Below are 20,830 nucleotides of genomic sequence, written 5' to 3' on the forward strand. Positions count from 1 at the left end.
TGTCAGATTTTCCATTTGGTTTTAGTCTTTTCATCAGAATTGTTCAAAAGTCCTTTATTTCATTAAATATTCATTTTTTTCTGAATGGACTATACTCATTTTTTCTATGGTTTGTACTCAATTTTGTTGGTAGTTGATTTTTGGTTGTAATCCTAGCTCCTTACCTTTTGAATATGATAGTCTAAGTCTTTTACTCCTTTAATGTGAAAGCCATCAAATCTTGCTTGATCCTGACTGTGATTCCATGATATTTTAGAGGGATCCACTGGGAAAAGGAGGGAGGGGTAAAATGGAGAAATTTTTCTCACATAAAAGAGGTGCACAAGAAAGAACTTTTATAATAGAGGGGAAAATAAAAGGGAGAGGAGGTGACAGGCATTGCTAGAACCATACTACCATTGGGATTAGTTCAAAGAAGGAAGAATATAAACACACACTCAGGTATGTATAGAAATGTAATTTACCAATAGGGAAATAGGAGAAGATGGGGTTAAGAGAAAGGGGGAAGGAGGTTAAAGAGGCGGGAGGATTAAGGGGGATAATGGCTAGAAGCAAAATAGACTTTTGAGGAGGGACAGGATAAAAGAGAAGGGAAGAAACAGAAGAAAATGAGATGGGGAGAAATAGTTACTAATCATGGGATGGGAATGGGATAAGCTCTCTAAAAGTGAAAGCAGAGAGCAGAAAGATTAGAAACCAGAATCCAACAATATGTTGTTTATAAGAGACACATTTGAAACAGAAAGATATACAGAGTAAAACTGATAAGCATATTCTCAATGTCACAGGCATTGTAACACACAAGACACACAGTAAAAATAAAGGGGTGGAACAGAATCTAACAAGCTTCAGCTGAAGTAAAATAAGACAGGTTGTAATCATGACTTCTGATATAATAAAAGCAAAAATATACTTAGTGAAAGAGATAATCCTGAGAAACTTCTTGTCATTTTTCAGTCATGTCTGACATTTTACTAAAAGTTACCAAAGACATTGAAGTAATTAAAAAAAATTTTAGAGCAAGTTTCTCTGATAAATATCTCATTTCTGAAATATATACTGAATATAGAACTGAATCAAATTTATAAAAATAAGATCTATACCCCAATTGACAAATGGTTAGAAGATATGAATAGGTAATTTTCAGAAGAAGAAATCAAAGCTATTTATAATTATGAAAAAATGCTCTTAATCTCTCTTGATTAGAGAAATGCAAATTAAAACAACTCTGAGGTATCATCTTGCACCTATCAAAATGACAAATGCTAGAGGAGATGAGGGAAAAATAGAAAAAATTACTGAATTATTGATGGAGTTTTGAATTGTTTTAAGCATTCTTGGGAACAATTTGAAACTATGTCCAAAGGGCTATAAAATTGTGCATGCCAGTGGAACCAGCAATAGTACTACTAGGTCTGTATCCCAAAGGGATCAAAGGAAAAGGAAAAAGACCTACTGTACACAAATTTTTGAGGTGGCAAACAATTGATATTGAAAACATGTTTATTAACTGGAGAATGATTGAATAAGTTGTGGCATATGATTGTGATGGAATACTATTGTGCTATAAGAAGTGATGAGGGGAGTGATTTTAGATCACAACATTACAGCATTGCTTGAAGCTCACTGATTGGAATTGGTTCAAAGAAGGAAGAATTTAAATGTATACACATTCAGTTGTGTATAGAATTGTAAGTTACTAGTAGGTAAATAGGAGAGGATGGGGTTAGGAGAAAGGAGAAAGATGTTTTAAGAAAAGAGGGAGGATTAAGGGGGACAAAGGTTACATTCTACAAATACAGTGGATATTTTGTCTAGATTAAAAACTACTTCTTCCTCAGATGATATTTCTATTCTGTGATATGAGATAGTCACCCTGAGATGAAACATTTTAGCATTCACAACAATGCTGTAATTCAGGAAAAAATTTATACATGCAGGGTTACAGATACTTTTGTTTCTTGCCAGCATTTGCCAGTTTTCTATTTTTATAAGCTTCAAGATGGATAATTGAAATTTTGAGTTACTGGACTTGTACTTCCTGCTTATTATACTTAGCAAATACTTGGAAAAGGCTTGAGTTTTTTTTAACTAATAAAAGCAAAAACTCTAGTCACTTGGGTCTGGAGAACGTCAAGGTAATTGTACCTACCTATTCTTTAGCACCAACCGTCTTCCTTGTACTGCACCATGATATAGTTCCATTCACTAAGGTCACAGACGCCTAGCTCTCTCAAACTGTAAAAGTATATGACTTAAGTTTTGCTTACAGGATGATCCAGATACAGTGTCAAATACAGCTGAATATTCTACTTCTTCCTGCTTACACATTTTCAGTCATGTCTGACTTTTGTAATCCCATTTGGAGTTTTCTTGGCACAGATATTGGTGTGGTTTACCATTTCCTTTTCCAGTTCAGTTTACAGATAAGTAAACTGAGGCAAACAGGACTAAGAGACTTGCAGAGGTTCACACAGCTAGTAAGTGAAATCAGATTTGAATTCAGGAAAATGAGTCTTCCTAACCAGTCCAAGCACTCTATCCGCTGTGCCACCTAGCTGCCCATTCTATCTCTATAATCATTAAAAAATATTTTTTGAGAAATACTGAATATCAATATAGCCAATTAAGCTCATTTTGCAACTGTCTAGAGTTAAAAAATGAAATCCATCCCATGCAGTGTCATAGCATGTAATAAGCACTTAAATGCTTATTGATGCACTCCAAGCATCTATCAGTATTTTTTGTCTATTTATTTTCCTCATATGGTCAAGTATGTAGTCTGTTTTTCTGTTTGTATTTTTCCCACCCACAACTTCATTAAGGACTTTACATATTTCCTTATGTAAGTGATTACTCAGGGAGGTGACTTAGGAAACCTATAGGTTTGATAATTCTATCAGGTGGTGAATCTTTTTTATCTTCTAGTGGAAGATGTAGATATTACTAAAATAATCAATAAACATTAAACACTTGTTCTATGCCAGTATTGTGCTAATCACTGGGGACACAGAAAGAGGCAACAGACAGTCCCTGCCCTCAAGGAGCTTACAATCTAAAAGGGAGACAACATAGAAACAAATAAGAAGCAAGCTATTTGCAGGATAAATAGGAAATAATTAAAAAAGGGAAAACACCAGAATTAAGAAGATTTAGGAGAGGGAGAAGGACCCATATGTAAAAATGTTTCTAGCAGCTCTTTTTGTAGTGGCAAGGAACTGGAAACTGAGTAGATACACCTCAATTGGGGAATGACTGAATAAGATATGGTATAAGAATGTAATGGAATATTATTGTTCTATAAGAAATGAGGAGCAAGCTGATTTCAGAAAGGCCTGGAGAGTTACATGAAGTGATACTAAGTGAAGTTAGCAGAACCTGCAGAACATTGTACACAGTAACAGCAAGATTATGTGATGATCAATTATGACAGACATGGATGGCTCTTCTCAACAATGGAGTGATCCAAGACAATTCCAATAAACTTGGGATGGAAGATACCATCTCTATCCAGAGAGAGAGAGAACTATGGAGACTGAATGTGTGTCAAGCATAGTATTTTCACCTTTTTTGTTTATTCATTTGCTTTTTCTTTCTCATGGCTTTTTTCCCCTTTTGGTATAATTTTTTCTTGTACAACAAGACAAATATGGAAGTATGTTTAAAAGGAATACACATTTTTTTATTTTTTTAGTTTATTATTATAGCTTTTTATTTACAAAACATATGCATGGGCAATTTTTCAACTCTGACCCTTGCAAAATCCTCTGTTCCAACTTTTTCCCCCCTTCACCCCCCCCCCCAAATGGCAAGTAGTCTAATACATGTTAAATATGTTAAAATATATGGTAAATCCAATATATGTATACATATTTATACAGTTATCTTGCTGCACAAGAAAAATTGGATCTAGAAAGAAAGAAAAAAACTTGGGAAGGAAAACAAATGCAAGCAAACAATAACAGAAAGAGTGGAAATGCTATGTTGTGGTCCACATTCATTTCATATAATTCTCTCTCTAGGTGTAGATGGCTCTCTTCTTTATTGAACAATTGGAACTGGTTTGAATCATCTCATTGTTGAAGAGAGCCGCATCCATCAGAGTTGATAATCTTGTTATATTTATGTTAATGTTAATAATGTTAATGATCTCCTGGTTCTGCTTATTTCACTTAGCATCAGTTCATGTAAGTCTCTCCTAGCCTCTTTGAAATCATCCTGCTGATCATTTCTTATAGAACAATAATGGAATGCACATGTTTGACTTATATCAGATTGCTTACTATCTTGGGGAGTGGGGAGATAGGGAGGAAAAAAAATTGAAATATGAATTTTTTTTTTTTGTTTTGAGGCAATTGGGGTTAAGCTAGAAAGTATTAAATATCTGAAGTTGGTTTTGAACTCAGATCCTCCTGAAATCAGAGTTGGTACTCTATCCACTGTGCCATCTAGCTGTCCAAAACATGAAGTGTTACAAAAATAAATGTTGAAAACTATGCTTGTTTTCATGTATTTTGAAAAATGAAATACTATTGAGAAAAAAAAACTGGTAAGCAAAAAACAAAATGGAGGAGTTTTAGGGAAGGCTTTTTATAAAAGATAGAATGTTAGTTGGGACCTAAAGGAAGCCAGGAAAGTAAGTAGTAGGAGTGAAGGAGAAAGAACATTTGAGGAATGGGGACAGATGGGCTGCAGACAAAGGGAATGGCTAGAGTTGGAGTGTCCTGTACATGGAGCAGTCAGGAAGCCAGTGTCACTGAATCAAAAATGGGTATTGAAGATTGAAAAGACAGAAGTGGGCTAGTTTGTGAAGGGCTTTTTATTTTTTAAAATAATAATAGCTTTTTATTTTCAAAATGCATACCAAGATAATTTTCAACATTTACCCTTGAAAAAACCTTGTGTTCCAATTTTTTCTAGGAGGAAGGAAATAATCTAATATGTTAAACATGTGCAATTCTTCTATACATATTTCCACAATTATCATGCTGTACAAGAAAAATCAGATCAAAAGGGGAAAAAAATGAAAAATAACAAAGCAAACAAACCACAAAAAAGGTAAAAATACTCTATTGTGATCCACATTCAGTCCTCATAGCCCTCTCTCTGGATGCAGATGGCTCTCTCCATCACAAGTCTGTTGGAACTGGCCTGAATCACCTCATTGAGAAGAGCCAGGTCCATCACAGTGGATCATGACATAATCTTGTTGGTGCTATGTGCAATGTTCTCTTGGTTCTACTCACTTCATTTTACCTTTTTATTTTTCAAAATACATGCAAAGGTTGTTTTCAACATTCACCCTTGTAAAACCTTGTGTTCCAAATTTTTCTCCTTCCTTCCCCATCTCTATATTCCCCTACATTGGGTTAGGTTAATGTAGGTTAAACATGTGCAATTCTTATGAAGTGTTTTGAATGCCAAACAGAGGATTTTATGCTCTTGGAGGATACTCCAAAATCACTGGAATCTATCAAATAATGGATGTCATAATCAGATATGCACTTTAAAAAACTCACTTTAGTCTCTGAATGGAGAATGGATTGGAATGAGGAGATATTTGAGGCAAGAAGAGCCACTAGAAACCTTTTGCAGTAATCTAGATATGAGGAGATGGGAGCCTGTACTTAAAAGAGACCAGTGCCCAAGGAGTTTGAGAGAGTGAAATCCGTAAAGGTAAAACCAACAGGTTTGCATGAGTTTTTGCGTGAGTTTGCATGAAAGGGGGCAGAGAGGAAGAAAAGATGTCAGGATGACTTCTAGGTATCAAACCTGAGTGAGTGAGAATAGTGTTGCCTTCCATATTAATAAGATGCATAGTAAGTTAGGGGGTATGGAGACTTAGGGGGAGACACGAGATCTGCTTTGAATATAATAAATATAAGATTTCTACAGGACATTTAATTTGAGATATCTGAAAGGCAGTTGGAGATGCAAGATTAGAAGTCAGCAGAAAGACTGGAGCAGGAAAAGTAGATTTGAGATGGTCATTAAATCTAATTACTTGCTGATGAGAGCATCAAGTAAAATAATATATATGATAAAGAAAGGAATCCTATGGTATACCTGTTGTTAGTGGACCTAGTCTGGAAAAGATTCTAGCAAAGGAGACAGAATAAGAGGTCAGATAGGAAAACCAGGAGAGGGTAGCCATTGAGAATGTAAATGAGAGTATGGGGCTATTTGCTGGAGCCCCTTTCAGAGAACAGGCATTTCTTTAAGCTATTATATGGGGGTTAATTGATAGACTGAAGGTTCTCCATGGTTTTCTATGGTATCTTTCTCTCTTTCAGATAGATGCTAAATTTTTTGTTTGTTTTTGATGAGGCAATTGGGGTTAAGAGATTTGTCCAGGAAGTGTTCAGTGTCTGAGGTCAGATTTGACCTTAGGTTTTCCTGATTTCAGGGTTAGTACTCTAACATTGAGCCAGCTAGCTGCCCCAAGAGAGACCCTAAGAGAGTGGATCACAGATCTGAGACAAAGAGAGCTAGGGGCAGCCTTGGGATCAGAGAGCATGTGCCCAGCCTTTGCTAGGCAGTTAAGTGATAGGGGATAAAATCTTGCACTGGAATCTGGAAGTTCAGATCAAACGAAGTCAAATGCTTGCTAGCTTATATAACTCTGAGCAAGTCAGTTTATTGGTTGCCTTAGTTTCCTTGCTGTAAAATGGGATTAATAAGAGCTGTATGACTCTGAGCATGTCATTTAACCATTTTCCAGCATCAACTTCCCCAACTGTAAAATGGGGATAATAACAGCACTTATCTCACAGGGAAGATCAAATGAGATAATATTTGTAAAGTGTGTAACAGAGTGTACCTGGTATATAATTGTTCAGTCATGTCCAACTCTTTATAACCCATTTAGGGTTACATTTAGGTTTTCTTGGCAAAGATACTTTGCCAACGTAGGTGCTTAATTTCTTCCCTTATTCCCTTCCCTTTGGGTTCCACTAATGGCTACCTTGGAACAAAAACACATCGCAGTCCCACAGTCTCTTATCTCCATAGGCCAACAGATGGCAGCATAAGGCAATGGTAGAACTTTACAACTCCAAGATAGTTCAGAGAACCTGATTTTAGGGTTACAGCTTTAGTATAATTTCTTAGCCCAAGAATATGGTGGCCATTGAGGGAGACAGCCATAGGGCTGAGGGTAGAGAAACCAGAGGGTGGGATTTCCTAGACAATACTGATTTCTCAGAGAACTCTAGTTTCCAGCCTTCTAGAGAGACCAAGGGAGTTTTTAGGCAGTGCCAGATTCTTATGGGGGAAAATATTAAGCTGGAAATGTCAAAGAACTCTAAGAAGGATTTTTAATTGACCCCTAATTACAATTCAGGAGTACCAACAAAATCACTATTAACTTGTGCAGTTCTGACATCATCCTAATGCATCAATCTTCTAACATGAGAAGACATTTCTATATTTCACGCTCACAATACAATCATATATTAGTCCCTATGTGTCAGAATTTCTCAGATTCATTATTTGTTATTTTACAGTAATATTTATACCACAGCTTGTTCAGCCATTCCCTAATTAATGAGCAACCACTTTGTTTTCATTTCTTTGCTATCAAATATATAAAAAAGATAAATATCATATAAAGTAAAATTATACCAACTACATAATTATATCTTTTTACCTGTTATGTAAATTTAGAGTATGTATAAATTTATCAATACAATATTTATAATATACACGTATGTGTATATGATACATATTTTACATATACATTTATTTAACATTTCCGATAATAGGCCTATTTAGGCTCTGAAACGTTGAATTCCTCAAAGGAGGATATATATATGATTGAACAATCAATTCCAATTCTAGTTTAAACCTTACCACACCAATGCCTTCAAGTGAAAATATGGCTGTACCAAAGAACAAGCTATACGTCTGCCAATTTGCTGACCAAGGAAGGTTCTTAGGATTTGGTATGTCCTACCAAAAAAAAAAAAAAAAAAGGAACAGATTATGACAAGTTGCTCTATTACATCAGAATATAAATTTAAGGTTTTTTTTTTGGGGGGGGTTGGTAACGGAAGATATTGGGAAATGTTAAGTCAAACTTCAGCTTATTATCATTTAAGTAATCAATTGGGCAAGTCAATCAACAATCAAAAAGTATATATTAAATACCTACTAGTGCTAGAAACTAAGGATTCAAAGTCAAAAGTGAGAATGCCTTCCAATTGCAATCTAATTGGAATGTCATGAATATATATGTGTGTGTATGTGTGTGTGTGTGTGTGTGTGTGTGTATGTACACATAGACCAACAGATAGACAGACAGATAGGAAAACAGATAAACACATATAGACAAAAAGACAAATAGACAAGGCAGATATAGACAGACAGGCATATGGACAAATAGATTGACAGACAAGTAGATAGGTGGACAGACATTTATAGACAGACACAGGTATAGGCAGGCAGACAGAAAGACAGACAGACACATTTAACTCTAATAATTACAAGATAATTGGAGTTTCGGGAGTTACCAACAGTTGGGAGGATTAGCTGTGTAAAAGGTAGTACTTTCATTAAACTTTGAAGGTTTTCAGTGGTAGAAATGAGACAAACAAATTCTAGACATGGGAGAAAGTTAATGCTAAGCTTTGGAGATGGGACTATGCATGAGAAACAAGAGAAGATCAGTTTGGTTGATCAATGTGCATGAAACCTAATTGTGTAATAAGCATGGCAAGGTTGAATGCAGTCATATTCAGGACTTTAATCATCAAACAGAAGTGTTTATGTTTGATCTTACAGGTAAATAGTGAGCTATTAGAATTGATTGAATAGAAAGGATTGACAAGGTCAGGCAGGTAAATTAACAAAATCATTTTGATAGTTACTTGGAGGTTGGATTAAGATGGAGAAAGATTTAAGGCAGATACTTGAGTTAAGAGGTTATCAATTGTGTTGCAATACTGCTTAATTTCCCTAGGTCTCAGTTTCCACAACTACAAAGTGAGGAAATTTCTGAAATTTTGCCTATCTCTAGCTCTATACTCTTAGGATCAAAACAGGATTTTAGAGTTGGAAAATGCCTTAGGGAACATCTAGTCCAATCCCTTTATTTTACAACTGAAAGAATTTCTATGATAGGAGCTTTTTTTGAGGGGGGGTGAGGTGTGAGACAATTAGGATTAATTGACTTGCCCAGATCACACAGCTACAAAGTGTTAAAGTTGAATTTGAACTCAGGTCCTCTTAACTTCAGAGCCAGTATTCTGTCTGCTGCACCATCTAGCTATTCCCTCTGATAGGAGTTCATGAACTGGATAGAGGCTTGTTTTTTACAAAATATTTTGACATTTTGCCTTTCAAAGAAATTGCTTTTCTTTTAATCTAATTTATTTTCTTTTAATCATTTGAAAAGATTATTCTGAGAAGGGATCCTTAGGTTTCATCAGACTGTCAAAGAGGTTGAGAACATACAAAAAAACTTGAAAAACTCATTTTATGAGGGTGACACCTAAATCTGTGTGTTTGTACATCTAAATGTATATATGCATGTATGTAATACATACATACATGTCCATGCATGTAGTATATGTAGTCTCTATTCTAAGATGACTTCTGGTTTTAACTCCATAATTCTTTGGTTTCCCCCAACTGCTCATAAGAATATTGCTACATATCCCAATCATGATTCTTCCTGAAAATTCATATTAATATATTTTGGTTTTATATTATCTACTTTTTCTTCCCCTCATCATTTTCTCCCTTTCCACTCCCAGAGATCCATCCTATATAATGAGTAATGTTTATTTGTGACTTCTAGCCCACCTGACTTGTTCTCTCCTAAAAGAGGCCTAGAGAAAGCACCTGTGTAATATAACTGAAGATCAAGGCCACACTCCCCAAGATGGCAATGTTGCCTACAGTGGAGAAGATGGTCAGCATCAGGAGGTTGTGGAAAAATACCAGAAGGATCACAAAGGGTAGGAACGTGAGCATGTAGAGGTGCAGATTAAGAGAAGGCAGCATTCCCATAGTTGTCTCATTTTGCAGGCACCTGTTGCTGATGGAAGCAGTTTCTGCCACCTAAATCGGGGAGAAGAAAAAAGAGAAAAACATATCTCATAGAAGAAAATGCAAATGACAACAAAAGGATATAGGGTAGATGTGAAAAAATAAAACAAATCTTGGCTTTTAGTCTAAAAAAGGCAAAACTAAAAAAAAATTAGCGTGGGATTTCCTTGAGGGATTGTTATAAAAGGCATTTGGTGGATCTGTGGAAGATTTCCTTACAATCTCATCTAGAGATAGGGCAATATTCAGATATCCCAAGTGTGCCATCCTTCAGGCATCTCTGTTACTGCTCCAAGATGGTAATGGGGTGAAAAGTGCTACAAATGCCCAATTCTGGGTCCTTTCACTCGCTAGAACTAGGGCTGAGGTGGAACATTCCTCAACTCTGTGTAACTGTCCCAGGTTTTGAGCCTTCCCTGTAATATATGCAAGTTGACTTAGTTTTCTAAGTCATCTCATCCTAAGAAATCTCTTTTGGCTTTGGTGATTTCTGGGATAAGAAAGATAAGTATTTATAACAAGTCAGTTATGTTACTTTACATTCTAGGCAAGTCACCTTTCTGGTCCTAATCCCAGTTTTGCCTGTTTTCACCTTTGCTCCATTTGAAAGAAGACGTGCATAAGAGAAGATCTCTTTGTACCCCACCACCCTCCCTTTCTCCTCTGTCATAGCTTTACCTGCTTGAAGTTGTCAGCCAGAAACAAAAAATATACACTGCAGAAACCCAGCTGAGTAATGATTAGCAAGGATCTCACGAGGTGCCTGGGAGAGGGAAGGAACAGACAAGAGAACAAACATTTCCCCTGCTGTTTTTGAAGAGGAAATTTTAGAGGCTTTATCAGTTTAGAGCCTTCTTATTTGCACAATTTTTCCCCCCATATGCTTTTAGATTCCCAATTAAGCTTCCTCTCTTCTCCTCACACCTTCACATTCCTTTCCCTCATATTCACTAGAAGCATCTTCAGGCAAGTCATTTCCTATGCTTCAGTTTCCTCCTTGGAAAATGAAGTTTTGTGTATTTGGTCTATTAAAAATCCTCCTGCTTTTTAGATCTTCTTCCAGCTTCCATCAGTGAGCAGCAAGGTGAAACAAGGATGGAGGATGTGATTGGGCTTCTTATTCCCATAACATTCCCTTACATAAAAAAAAAAAGATTATTGGGGTGTCTTGTGATCAGAAGACTCTTGACTAACCAAAAGGGTTATGTCAGTTGTATTATAGTGATGTCCAAATGGAGCTCCCAGATCCTCCTAAAGCCCTAACTTCATAACAAGCTGGATCCATCAGATCAAAACCTTTTTTGGGCACTCCTAATCAGCTCTAAATTGAGCTCTGATGCACATTTCATCAGGCCTCTCTATGATTCTCTCCAGGTTGCTTGTTCTCACTCTTTCCTATCTCATAGCCAAAAAGAGAATTTCTGGATTTGGAAGTGAGAGAAGAAATAAGCATTTATTAAGTGCCTCTACATGTCAGGCACTTGCTAAACATTTTGAAAATATTATCTCATTTGATGATAAAAGTCTTTTCTTCTTGAGGATTACATGCATGAAGTTCCAGAATCACTTTCAAACCTCATGTTCACAAGTTCCATGGAGGCTATTAGAAGTCCTACAATGCAGGAAAAAGTCTTTAAAGAATATCCAAGATCAAAAGCTCTGTTCTGATTAGGAACCATTAAGTCCAGGGAGCAGCCTGGTTATCTTGTCATATAACCTAAAAGATCAACACTTAAAGAAAAGCAGGAAGTGAGTGTGGGGGACCTTAGAGGTTCTTCTAATATTAAGATACCCTGAAAAGAGGAAGAAAAAAAGTTATCCTCAAAATTATGCTTGTGTTTTAATGTCTTTCCTTTTGTGGAATATAATTTAACATACTTAATATATGCTTATAGAATACTTATGTGTTATATATAATAACTATTAACATTAATATTAATATATAATACAATATATTAAATATACAAAATAATAAAATATTAATATAATATATATTAAATATTGATATGGTTAATATATTGTAGAAATAATAATAAAATGCACATTAATTAATTTAGGAGTCTGAAGTTGTGATTTCTATTGTGTAGAAACCACTGGTGTTAGATAATTTCTCTATTAATTAATCGCTAATTTATGGGTTATAGGATCACAGATTCAGAACTGGAAGGATCCCCCTCATTTTTCCTATGAGGAAACGGAGGCCCAGAGAAGCACATTTGTTCAAGATCACATAGGTAATAAATGGCATTGTCAGGATCCGATCCCACATCCTTGGACTCCAAACCTAGCACTTTCTTCCCTCGTATGATGCAAACCTTAGAGAACTAGCTTGGGTACCAAGAAGTTTATGTGGTTTGCCCACAGATACAGGTGTGTCACAGGACTTGAACCCAAGTCTCAAAATCCAAACTTTTATCCAAAGTTTCTTGCTACCTGCTTTTAATTCTTATTTACATAGTATGGTGTGTGTGTGTCTGTGTGTGTCTGTGTGTGTGTGTGTGTGTGTGTGTATGTGGTCTGTGTGTCTGTGTGTGTTTTGCTGAGGCAATTGGAGTTAAGTGACTTGCCCAGGGTCACACAACTAGGAAGTATATAAGTGTCTGAGGCCAGATTTTAACTCAGGTCCTCCTGACTTCCTGGCCGGTGCTCTTGCCACTGTGCCATATAGCTGTCCTTATATGTATTTAGTGTTTACAAATGAAATGGAATTTGAAGCAAACAGCTCAATAATCATATCATTACTGTGTTTTTTCATGGTACCTACTCTGGTGCATTGACCAACTTTGGCACATGCTCTCACAGTGTGCTCAGTATCAGGGGCTATCATAGGGCTGTTGATGAGATGAAACCACTAAGAGATAGGAGATCCAAAAGACTTGTTCTGCCCATGTGGAATGCTTATCCAAGGAGAGCCCAGACAGCCCAGGATACAGCTCCCCCAGGGAATCAGCAGTGGCTATGGGATTGTCATGGCTCTGATTCCTTCCCTTTAAATCAGCCAGTACTAGAGTTTGTTGACTTTTGTTGATTCCTGAACTAAAACTATTAATTCAGCAAAATTCCAAAGAAAAAGAAATACTCCTAATCTGGGAGGATCCATTTGGCAGAGTGGAAAAAAGACCCGAGTTCAAGTTCTGGACAATGGCAAAGCTTTGAGTTTGGAGTCAGAACTGAGTTTGCATTGTAGCTGATGAGGAAAGTGTTCCAGCTGCAAATTAAGTATCTAGACTCAAAGCCTAATTCCATCACATACTAATTGTGTAACTGGACAAGTTGGTACAACTCTCTGAAATGGCAAGAACACTTATTGCATTAATTATCTCCCAAGGTTAAGGTGAGGAACATCCTTCTATGAGCCTTAAAGTACAGTTTATTGTCATTATTGATGATCATGATGATGATGTTCAGTCCTGATAGAATTCAGATAGAAATTATCCTTGGACAAATTGTTATCCTGTTATTATTTTACATAAAATGTTCTGTCAGTTATTGCACCAATGCATAGGATGACTTTTTTTTTTTTTTAAAGAATGAAAAATCCTAGCAGGTAAGCTCAGCTTCACTGAAAGCATTGTCAGGATAATTTGAGTGATAGACAGGATGAAAAGAATGACATGTACTCTAGTTTATTCCCAGATAGTTTTGGTTTCTTCCACTAAATCTTTATATTTTGAAAGTTTTTTGGAGTTGGGAGTGTTTGCTGTAGACAATAGCCTTATATTTTTATTGATCAATGGTAGGTGGGGACAATTGTGGACAATGGTTTCACTTATCATGATGTTCTATATCCCCTACAGTTTATTGGTTAAATTCTCCAGCATATTTTGGGGTATTTATAATATGAGGATTTGCTCTTTGTTAGCTTATGAAAGATAGCAGGCATCTGTTGCATAATTTGGACCACCTAATTATGTCTTCTAGGACATTGAGTAGGGGCTAAACTGCAGCCTGCAGTGATCTGTGGCATAGTTTCTTTTGTGCATAATATGCTGAGGCATAATATGTCTCCAATGATAAATCCAGGCTCCTTAAAGATATTTTTTTCTATAATGTCTAGTGTCCAACACCGCTTTTTGAATCACCACTCTAAACCTCTCTGCAAGCAAATCTCTGTGATTCAGCCATTTGTTACATGTTGTAAATTGATTTAATGTGGATCCACCAGGAAGGATGAATATTAACCATTTCATAGGCTCTTTCTCTCTATGGGTAAATGACTTTCAATTAAATTCAATAAATCCAATAGTGTGGGGTGTTGGCCTAGATTTGACTTAATGGATAAGAGTGCTGAGCCTGGAGTCACAAAGTCTCATCTTCCTGTTTTCAAATGTGGCCTCAGACACTTACTAGCTATGTGATTTTAAGCAAGTCACCTAACCCTGTTTGCCTCAGTTTGTTTCTTCATGTGTAAAGCGAGCTGAAGAAGAAAATGGCAAATTACTCCAGATCTTTGCCAGGAAAATCCCAAATGGGGTCATGAGGAGTAGAATATGACTGAAATAATTGAATAGCAATAAAATAATGTTTTTTTGTTTTGTTTTGTTTTTTACTGTTTTACTTTTGTTCTGTAAAGCTACATCTATTTCTTTCCAAAATATCAATTTAACTTTTTTACATGTTTGTCTTGAGCTCTTAGAACATCCATCGATTCCCTTATTTTTTGTTTATCTTTCTAGATAAATGTTTATCTTTCTAGAGTTGCCTTGGAGGGATGTTCTTATGTTTTCTTAATATTTCACTGGGTTTTACTTGGATACTTTTTAATTAAATGTGTCCATTTATTAATTTGTTATTATTATAAATACAAAATCACAAAATTTAGAAAAGGAAAGGACTTAAAGAATTATTTAATTTCATCTTTTCATTTTAGAGAGGAGGAAACTGAGACCCACAAGAGGAAAGTCCAAGGTCACACAGGTTACTTTAAGTAGCAGAGCAGAGTTATGAAACCAAATGCAGTGCTCTTTCCAGTTATTACATGATGCCCTGACATTAATATTAATAATAATTGGCATTGTTTTTATATCCGTTATTGTCAAAATCTTAAAAATGGATTTTGGTACATATACAAGTATTATTAATACCATCGTCCATCTTCTTAGTAATAATAGTTATTATTTGTTATATGAAATACTTCTTTGAGGTTTTCAATTTGCTTAGTTTATATATGGGAAAACAACCCCTTGATGGTATGATAAGACAAAGACAATAGTTCATCCCAGAAAACTGAAAGGCTTCCCAGGACAAAAAGTCCAGATCACTATCTCACCATCTCACCATCATCATCATGGTCATCATAGACACCAATGATGTTCATGCTTTTCTCCTTCCTTAGATCAAGGAGCTAAGGAGGGCTCTCAGTGGGGCTTTAATGCATGTTATCCTTTTACAGGTGAGGAGACAAGATATTACCTTGCCCACAAGGAGTGGGACCGAAGCCAGAGGAAAGGACTGGCTTCTAGCCCATACATCACAGTATCTCCATAATCCACAAAGGGTTTTTGCAATCTGGAAAGAGACATAAATAGACATTAGCTGTCAGCTACTTTAGTCAGAGCCTGTAAATCAGGGGAGAAAGAGCATACATTTAGATCTCTATAGCCCTGGACTTGTAAGGACCATGGAATCTTGGAACTAGGGAGGACCTTGAAAGTTCTTCCAGCCCAACTCTGACTCAAGCAAGAATCCTTTCTATAGTATCCCTGGCAAATGCAACATATAATCACAACTGGAAATTTTCCAAAATTGAGGAATTAATTGGCAGAATGCATAGAGTGTTGGACACCTTGAGTTTGAATCCTGCTTTGGATATTTACTAAGTCTATGTCTCTAGCAAAACACCATCTACAAATACATTTTTTTTTCAATATACTAGGTGTTATGAAGAAAATAGATTTCTTTGTCCAGTGGCATCAAATCAATTTAGAGAGATGGATATTAAAAGGGAAATGTTTAGAAGGTACTTAGGAGAATGTAGTGTGTTATTAACTCTGGGCCTCTTGAGGGAGTTTTCCATCAATCGGATTATCCTGTAGGAGTGAGTGCAGACTAAATGAGTAGCCATTTTAATAAGTTAGTGATAAGTTAATCAATTAATGATAAGCAAACCCAGGGAGCAAACCATTTATTCACTCATAATTAGACTGCAGTTCAACAAAACATTGAAAAAGTCTGATATTTTATGCAGCATTTCAAACCCATTGACTACCCCACTCCTGCCTCCAACAAAGAAAACAGGTTCCCTTTTGGAACCAGCGTTGGTCAATTGGAATTTCTTTCTTTTTTTCTTTTCCTTTCCTTTCCTTTCTTTCTTTCTTTCTTTTCTTTCCTTTTCTTTTCTTTCTTTTCTTTTTTTTTTGTTGTTGTTGAAACAATTAGGGTTCAGTGACTTGCCCAGGGTCACATAGCTAGGAAATGTTAAGTGTCTGAGGTCAAATTTGAACTCAGGTCTTCCTGATTTCAGGGCTGGTGCTCTATCCATTGAGCCACCTGGCTGCCCCAATCAACTGAATTTTCACAACCTTCCATTTCTATTGTTTTGTTGTTCTATCTACATTGTTGTAGTCATCGCATAAATTGTTTTCCTGGCTCTGCTTGCTTCACAATGCATTAGTTCATAGGCACATTTCCATCCTTCCTTGTATTCATTTGTCATTTCTTATAACAGAACTATTACATAATATTGATATATTATAATTTGCTAAACTATTCCCTAATCCATGGGAATTTACTATATTTCCAATTGCAGTACAAAGAGTGCTGTTGTAGCTATTTTGATTTATATGAAACCGTTCTTTTTATCACTGACTCCCTTAGGTTTCATATCTAGCTATCTCTGTGTCAAAAGTTATGGACAGTTTAGCTCCAAAATTCCTTGAAGATGTGATTTTCTATATTCTTACTTTCATATAAAAACAAGGATAAACAGGATTTACCTGTGGCAGAAGTGGTGAGCACACTTCACCAGGATGCCCATACAGTGTACAATCATGACACCTAACATCAGCAAACTGAGAGGACCCACCTGGGGAAAAAGGATGGGAAAGAAAGGAGAGATCTCATTTGTAAATTATCAAAATCCAGCTAAGGCTGTTGAGGAACAAAGGCTTAAAATATAACCCTAGGGAAGGAGACATGGCAATAGAGAGGTAGTGAAGATGGAAAAAGCTCTGAATTACTAAATTTATCTTTCCCCTTAGGATTTCTTTCTTCCTTCTCTATTATTGTTGAAGGCATCACCATCCTCTCTGATTGAGGCTCACAATGAAAGGGTCATCATTGACTCTTCATTCTCACTCTTTACTCCTATATCCAATGACTGGTCATTTCTACCTTCATAATAATATCTCAAATATGCCTCCTCTTTTCTGAAATTGCCACTAGTCTGGTGCCAGGCCCTTATCACCTTACACCTGGATTTTTATAATAGTCTAATAGTTGAAATTTCACCCTACTCCAAATCCATCCGTCACTCACTTATTAAATGAATCTTCCTAAAACACAAGGCTGACCATATCACACCCCACTTCAATAAACTTCAATAGTTCCTAATTAGCTCCAGATTAAATATAGGACTTTTCTATTTGGCATTTAAAGCCAAAACATGGCCACCACCTACTTTTCCAGTCTCCTTATACCTTACTCCGTTCACAATTTTGTCATCCAGTAACATGGCCTCCTTTCTTATTGCTCCTCAAACCCAACATACCTTCTCCTGACCCTGTCTTTTCACTGACTGTTCTCCATAGCTGGAATTCTTTCCCTTCTCATCTTCACTCCTCTTGTCTTCTCTAGACTCGAAGTCTCAGTTCAAGTTTTATCTTCTGGAAGCATCTTAGTGTCTTAATTTTAGTGTCTTCTCTCTGAGACTATCTCCAATTTATTTTTTAGTGTGTATATAAAAATACATACACACATAACACATACTTCCATATGATAAATTGGAATTACACACACATATACATGGAGGATATTTATATATACACGAGGAGGTATATATATATGTATGTATACACACATATGCATATATATATACATACATACATACATACATACACACATATGAGATATGTAATTTGTTTGTACATAGTTGTTAGAATGTTTTTCTCCTCTATTAGATTGAGATCTTTGAGAAATAAGGACTCTTTTTGCCTTTCTTTGTATCTTTAGTCTTTGGCTGTTGTGCCATAGTTCTCTTTTATTATCCTGACTCAGTTTCCCTAATTATCCTGACTCAGTTTCCCTAAATTGTTCTGCCTCTGGTCAATACTGCAACACCGTCCCTCCCTCCTAATCATGATGATCCAGATAAGGAGAAAGATCTTCTTAGACATCACCAGAATGTTGGGTGCCTCTCCCCATTCTGTAATCCCAATTTATCAGATGTCCCCCATGCCTTCCCTGACCTTGTCAGAAGTAGATTGTTAGTCTCGTGTTCCCGCTCTCAGTACTCTGACTCCACCCCTGCCTCGGCTTACCCCTGTATCTGAGCCACATGTGTGTGTGTGTGTGTGTGTGTGTGTATATATATATATATATATATATACACATAGTCATTGAGAACTCACATTGCTGGATTCTTGGAGACAATAGTCTCATTCAGTCCTGGGACCAAACCATGGATCCATTTGGCCCCAGGAAATCTCTCTCTTTCAAATAAAATATTAAAAACTCTAATCTTTATCTTCCCTCAGTTTCTCCAGCATCACAGACAAAGGACTAGTAACATAGCAGGTACTAATGCTAATTGATTGAATATTCCTAATCCTATTTAATGTCCTAGAAAACAATGACAAATTTGATAACCAAAAGGATCCATTTCAAACAAGTGAAAGAGAGAGGATTCTGTCCTAAGGACTCCCATCCGTCAGAGTCAGTGGTGGCTATCATAAGGTTGTGCCCAAACTTCTTTGGCCATTGGGATTTTGTATGTTTGAAACCGATCAATAAATGGGACTGTTAAAATTATGAGAAACAGCTCAATGTGGGTGAAAAGAACCCTGGATTGAGTTGAAAAAAATCTTCCTTTTGTCTGGCTCTGATACTAACTTGACACATAAGTTTGATGAGTCAACTGAGTGTTTCCCAAACCAAAACCTTTCCATTGCTAAAAATTAGAGAGATCCATTACATATATGTACATGTGCATGCAAGCACATACATGGTCTTTGATTTCACTGGTATATGGAATCTCTTAAGTGAGCAAATTCCTTTTGCAAGAGCAGATCAGTACCTGCACTCAGTTTTATACAGTTATCTAGAATACTGAGAAATTAAGTAACTTAAATAAAGAAATTAACTAAGTACCTAGGGATCCCAAAGCAATAAATCACACATAAGAAAATCTGTGATTTCATTAGTTTGTGACCTTTCCATGGCTTAGCAGACAGTTCTTTAAGGATTTTTATGATCAAAACTAGTCATTATCTAGTGAATAAATGTACTTACTACAAGGGTATTGTGTGATACAGTGAATAACAACATAGAATTCTATGGAAGGAGGAAGACTTAAAATTCAAATCCTGCTTTTTATTCATATTGGCTGTATGACTTTGGGCAAGTCACATAACCTCTCAAGAGTGCCATACAACTTTCCAAGGATATAATTGGTACTTGAAGAGCAAGTTAATCTACATTGGTAGAAGTTTCCTCACTGAAAAATTCCCTATACTAAGAGGATCAAAAAAGGAAAAAGAAACCTCAGTGAGCAGGAAACGAAATTTAAATGTATTTGTCATTGAAACAAAAGAAATAATTAATGTATATTTAAAGATCAAGACATCTTATTTAAAAGTGATCTGAATACATCTCCACAGTAACATTCTCTTGTATTTCTCTCTATATATCCTCAGAGGACTTCAGGTCTTGATACTATATATAAAATCCTGCTCTGGTGCCTTACCATGGCCTTAGATTCTCAAAGATCAGCCATGAAATGCAAGTTCTGGAAGATTGTACCATTGTTTTGAGTACAAATTCAGGGATGGGCTGTGTCTGTTGTCTAGAGAGGAGCCCTTGTCTCTGTTCTAAGAGCAAAATTAGTTAAAGGCAAGGCAGTTCATTCTAAGGTTAGCCACGAAATGATCATCATCATCATTATTATTGTTGTTATTTGACTTTCGCAATTAATAAAGATCAAGCTGTCAATAGACAGAGGAACTTCCTTCTCTGAATATATAATGTAAATTGTTTGAGGCCAAAGACTCCAAAAGTTTTGACTCTTAGCTCTTAGCATCATATTTAGCATATAATGTTGGTTTTCTTTGGCAAAGATATTGAAGTGGTTTGCCATTTCCTTCTCTGACTCCTTTTACAAATGAAGAACTGAGGCAAACAGGGTCAAGTCTTGCCCAGGGTTACACAGCTATGAAGTGTCTGAGGCTACATTTGAACTCAGGAAGATGAGCCTTCCCACTCTCTACCTGCCCATTAGCACATAACAGACATTTAATAACTATATTGAATTGAATTGAATAAGAGTAAAATAAGTCCGCATTAATAAAATCATGCATCCTTGAAGTATTCCAGTATTTTAAATTTTAAAAAAATGAATAAATTCTCTCCAAAATGAGGGTAATGGCTTTTTTTCCATGTGTACTTTATGTACTATGGTGAAAGTACTTTTGAATTCTACAGTGCTATATATAGGCTCCAAGCTGGGATAGGGTAGCAGAATGATAGAATGGGAAAAGTCCTGGCCTTGGATTCCTGACTTTGACACTACCTCACTCTAACATTCATCGAGTTCCTTCTACTCTCTGAGCCTTAATTCTCATATTTA

At 36.1% G+C, this 20,830-nt stretch overlaps 1 protein-coding gene across 2 annotated transcripts in view; it reads right to left on the minus strand.

Annotated features, from left to right (window-relative positions):
* LOC100921121 (proton-coupled amino acid transporter 1-like) overlaps positions 1 to 20,830 on the minus strand; it is a 54,420-nt gene that overhangs the window by 9,799 nt on the left and 23,791 nt on the right. For both annotated transcript variants that reach the window (XM_031953553.1, XM_031953554.1), the window contains 5 exons: positions 16,986 to 17,074; positions 15,463 to 15,558; positions 10,729 to 10,813; positions 9,844 to 10,062; positions 7,852 to 7,950 (listed from right to left, as the gene is read on the minus strand). In XM_031953553.1, coding sequence (XP_031809413.1) covers positions 7,852 to 7,950; positions 9,844 to 10,062; positions 10,729 to 10,813; positions 15,463 to 15,558; positions 16,986 to 17,074 — 588 coding nt within the window. The remainder of the gene's footprint in view (positions 1 to 7,851; positions 7,951 to 9,843; positions 10,063 to 10,728; positions 10,814 to 15,462; positions 15,559 to 16,985; positions 17,075 to 20,830) is intronic.

Source organism: Sarcophilus harrisii, chromosome 2 (assembly GCF_902635505.1).
Source record: "Sarcophilus harrisii chromosome 2, mSarHar1.11, whole genome shotgun sequence".
Classification (NCBI taxonomy): domain Eukaryota; kingdom Metazoa; phylum Chordata; class Mammalia; order Dasyuromorphia; family Dasyuridae; genus Sarcophilus; species Sarcophilus harrisii.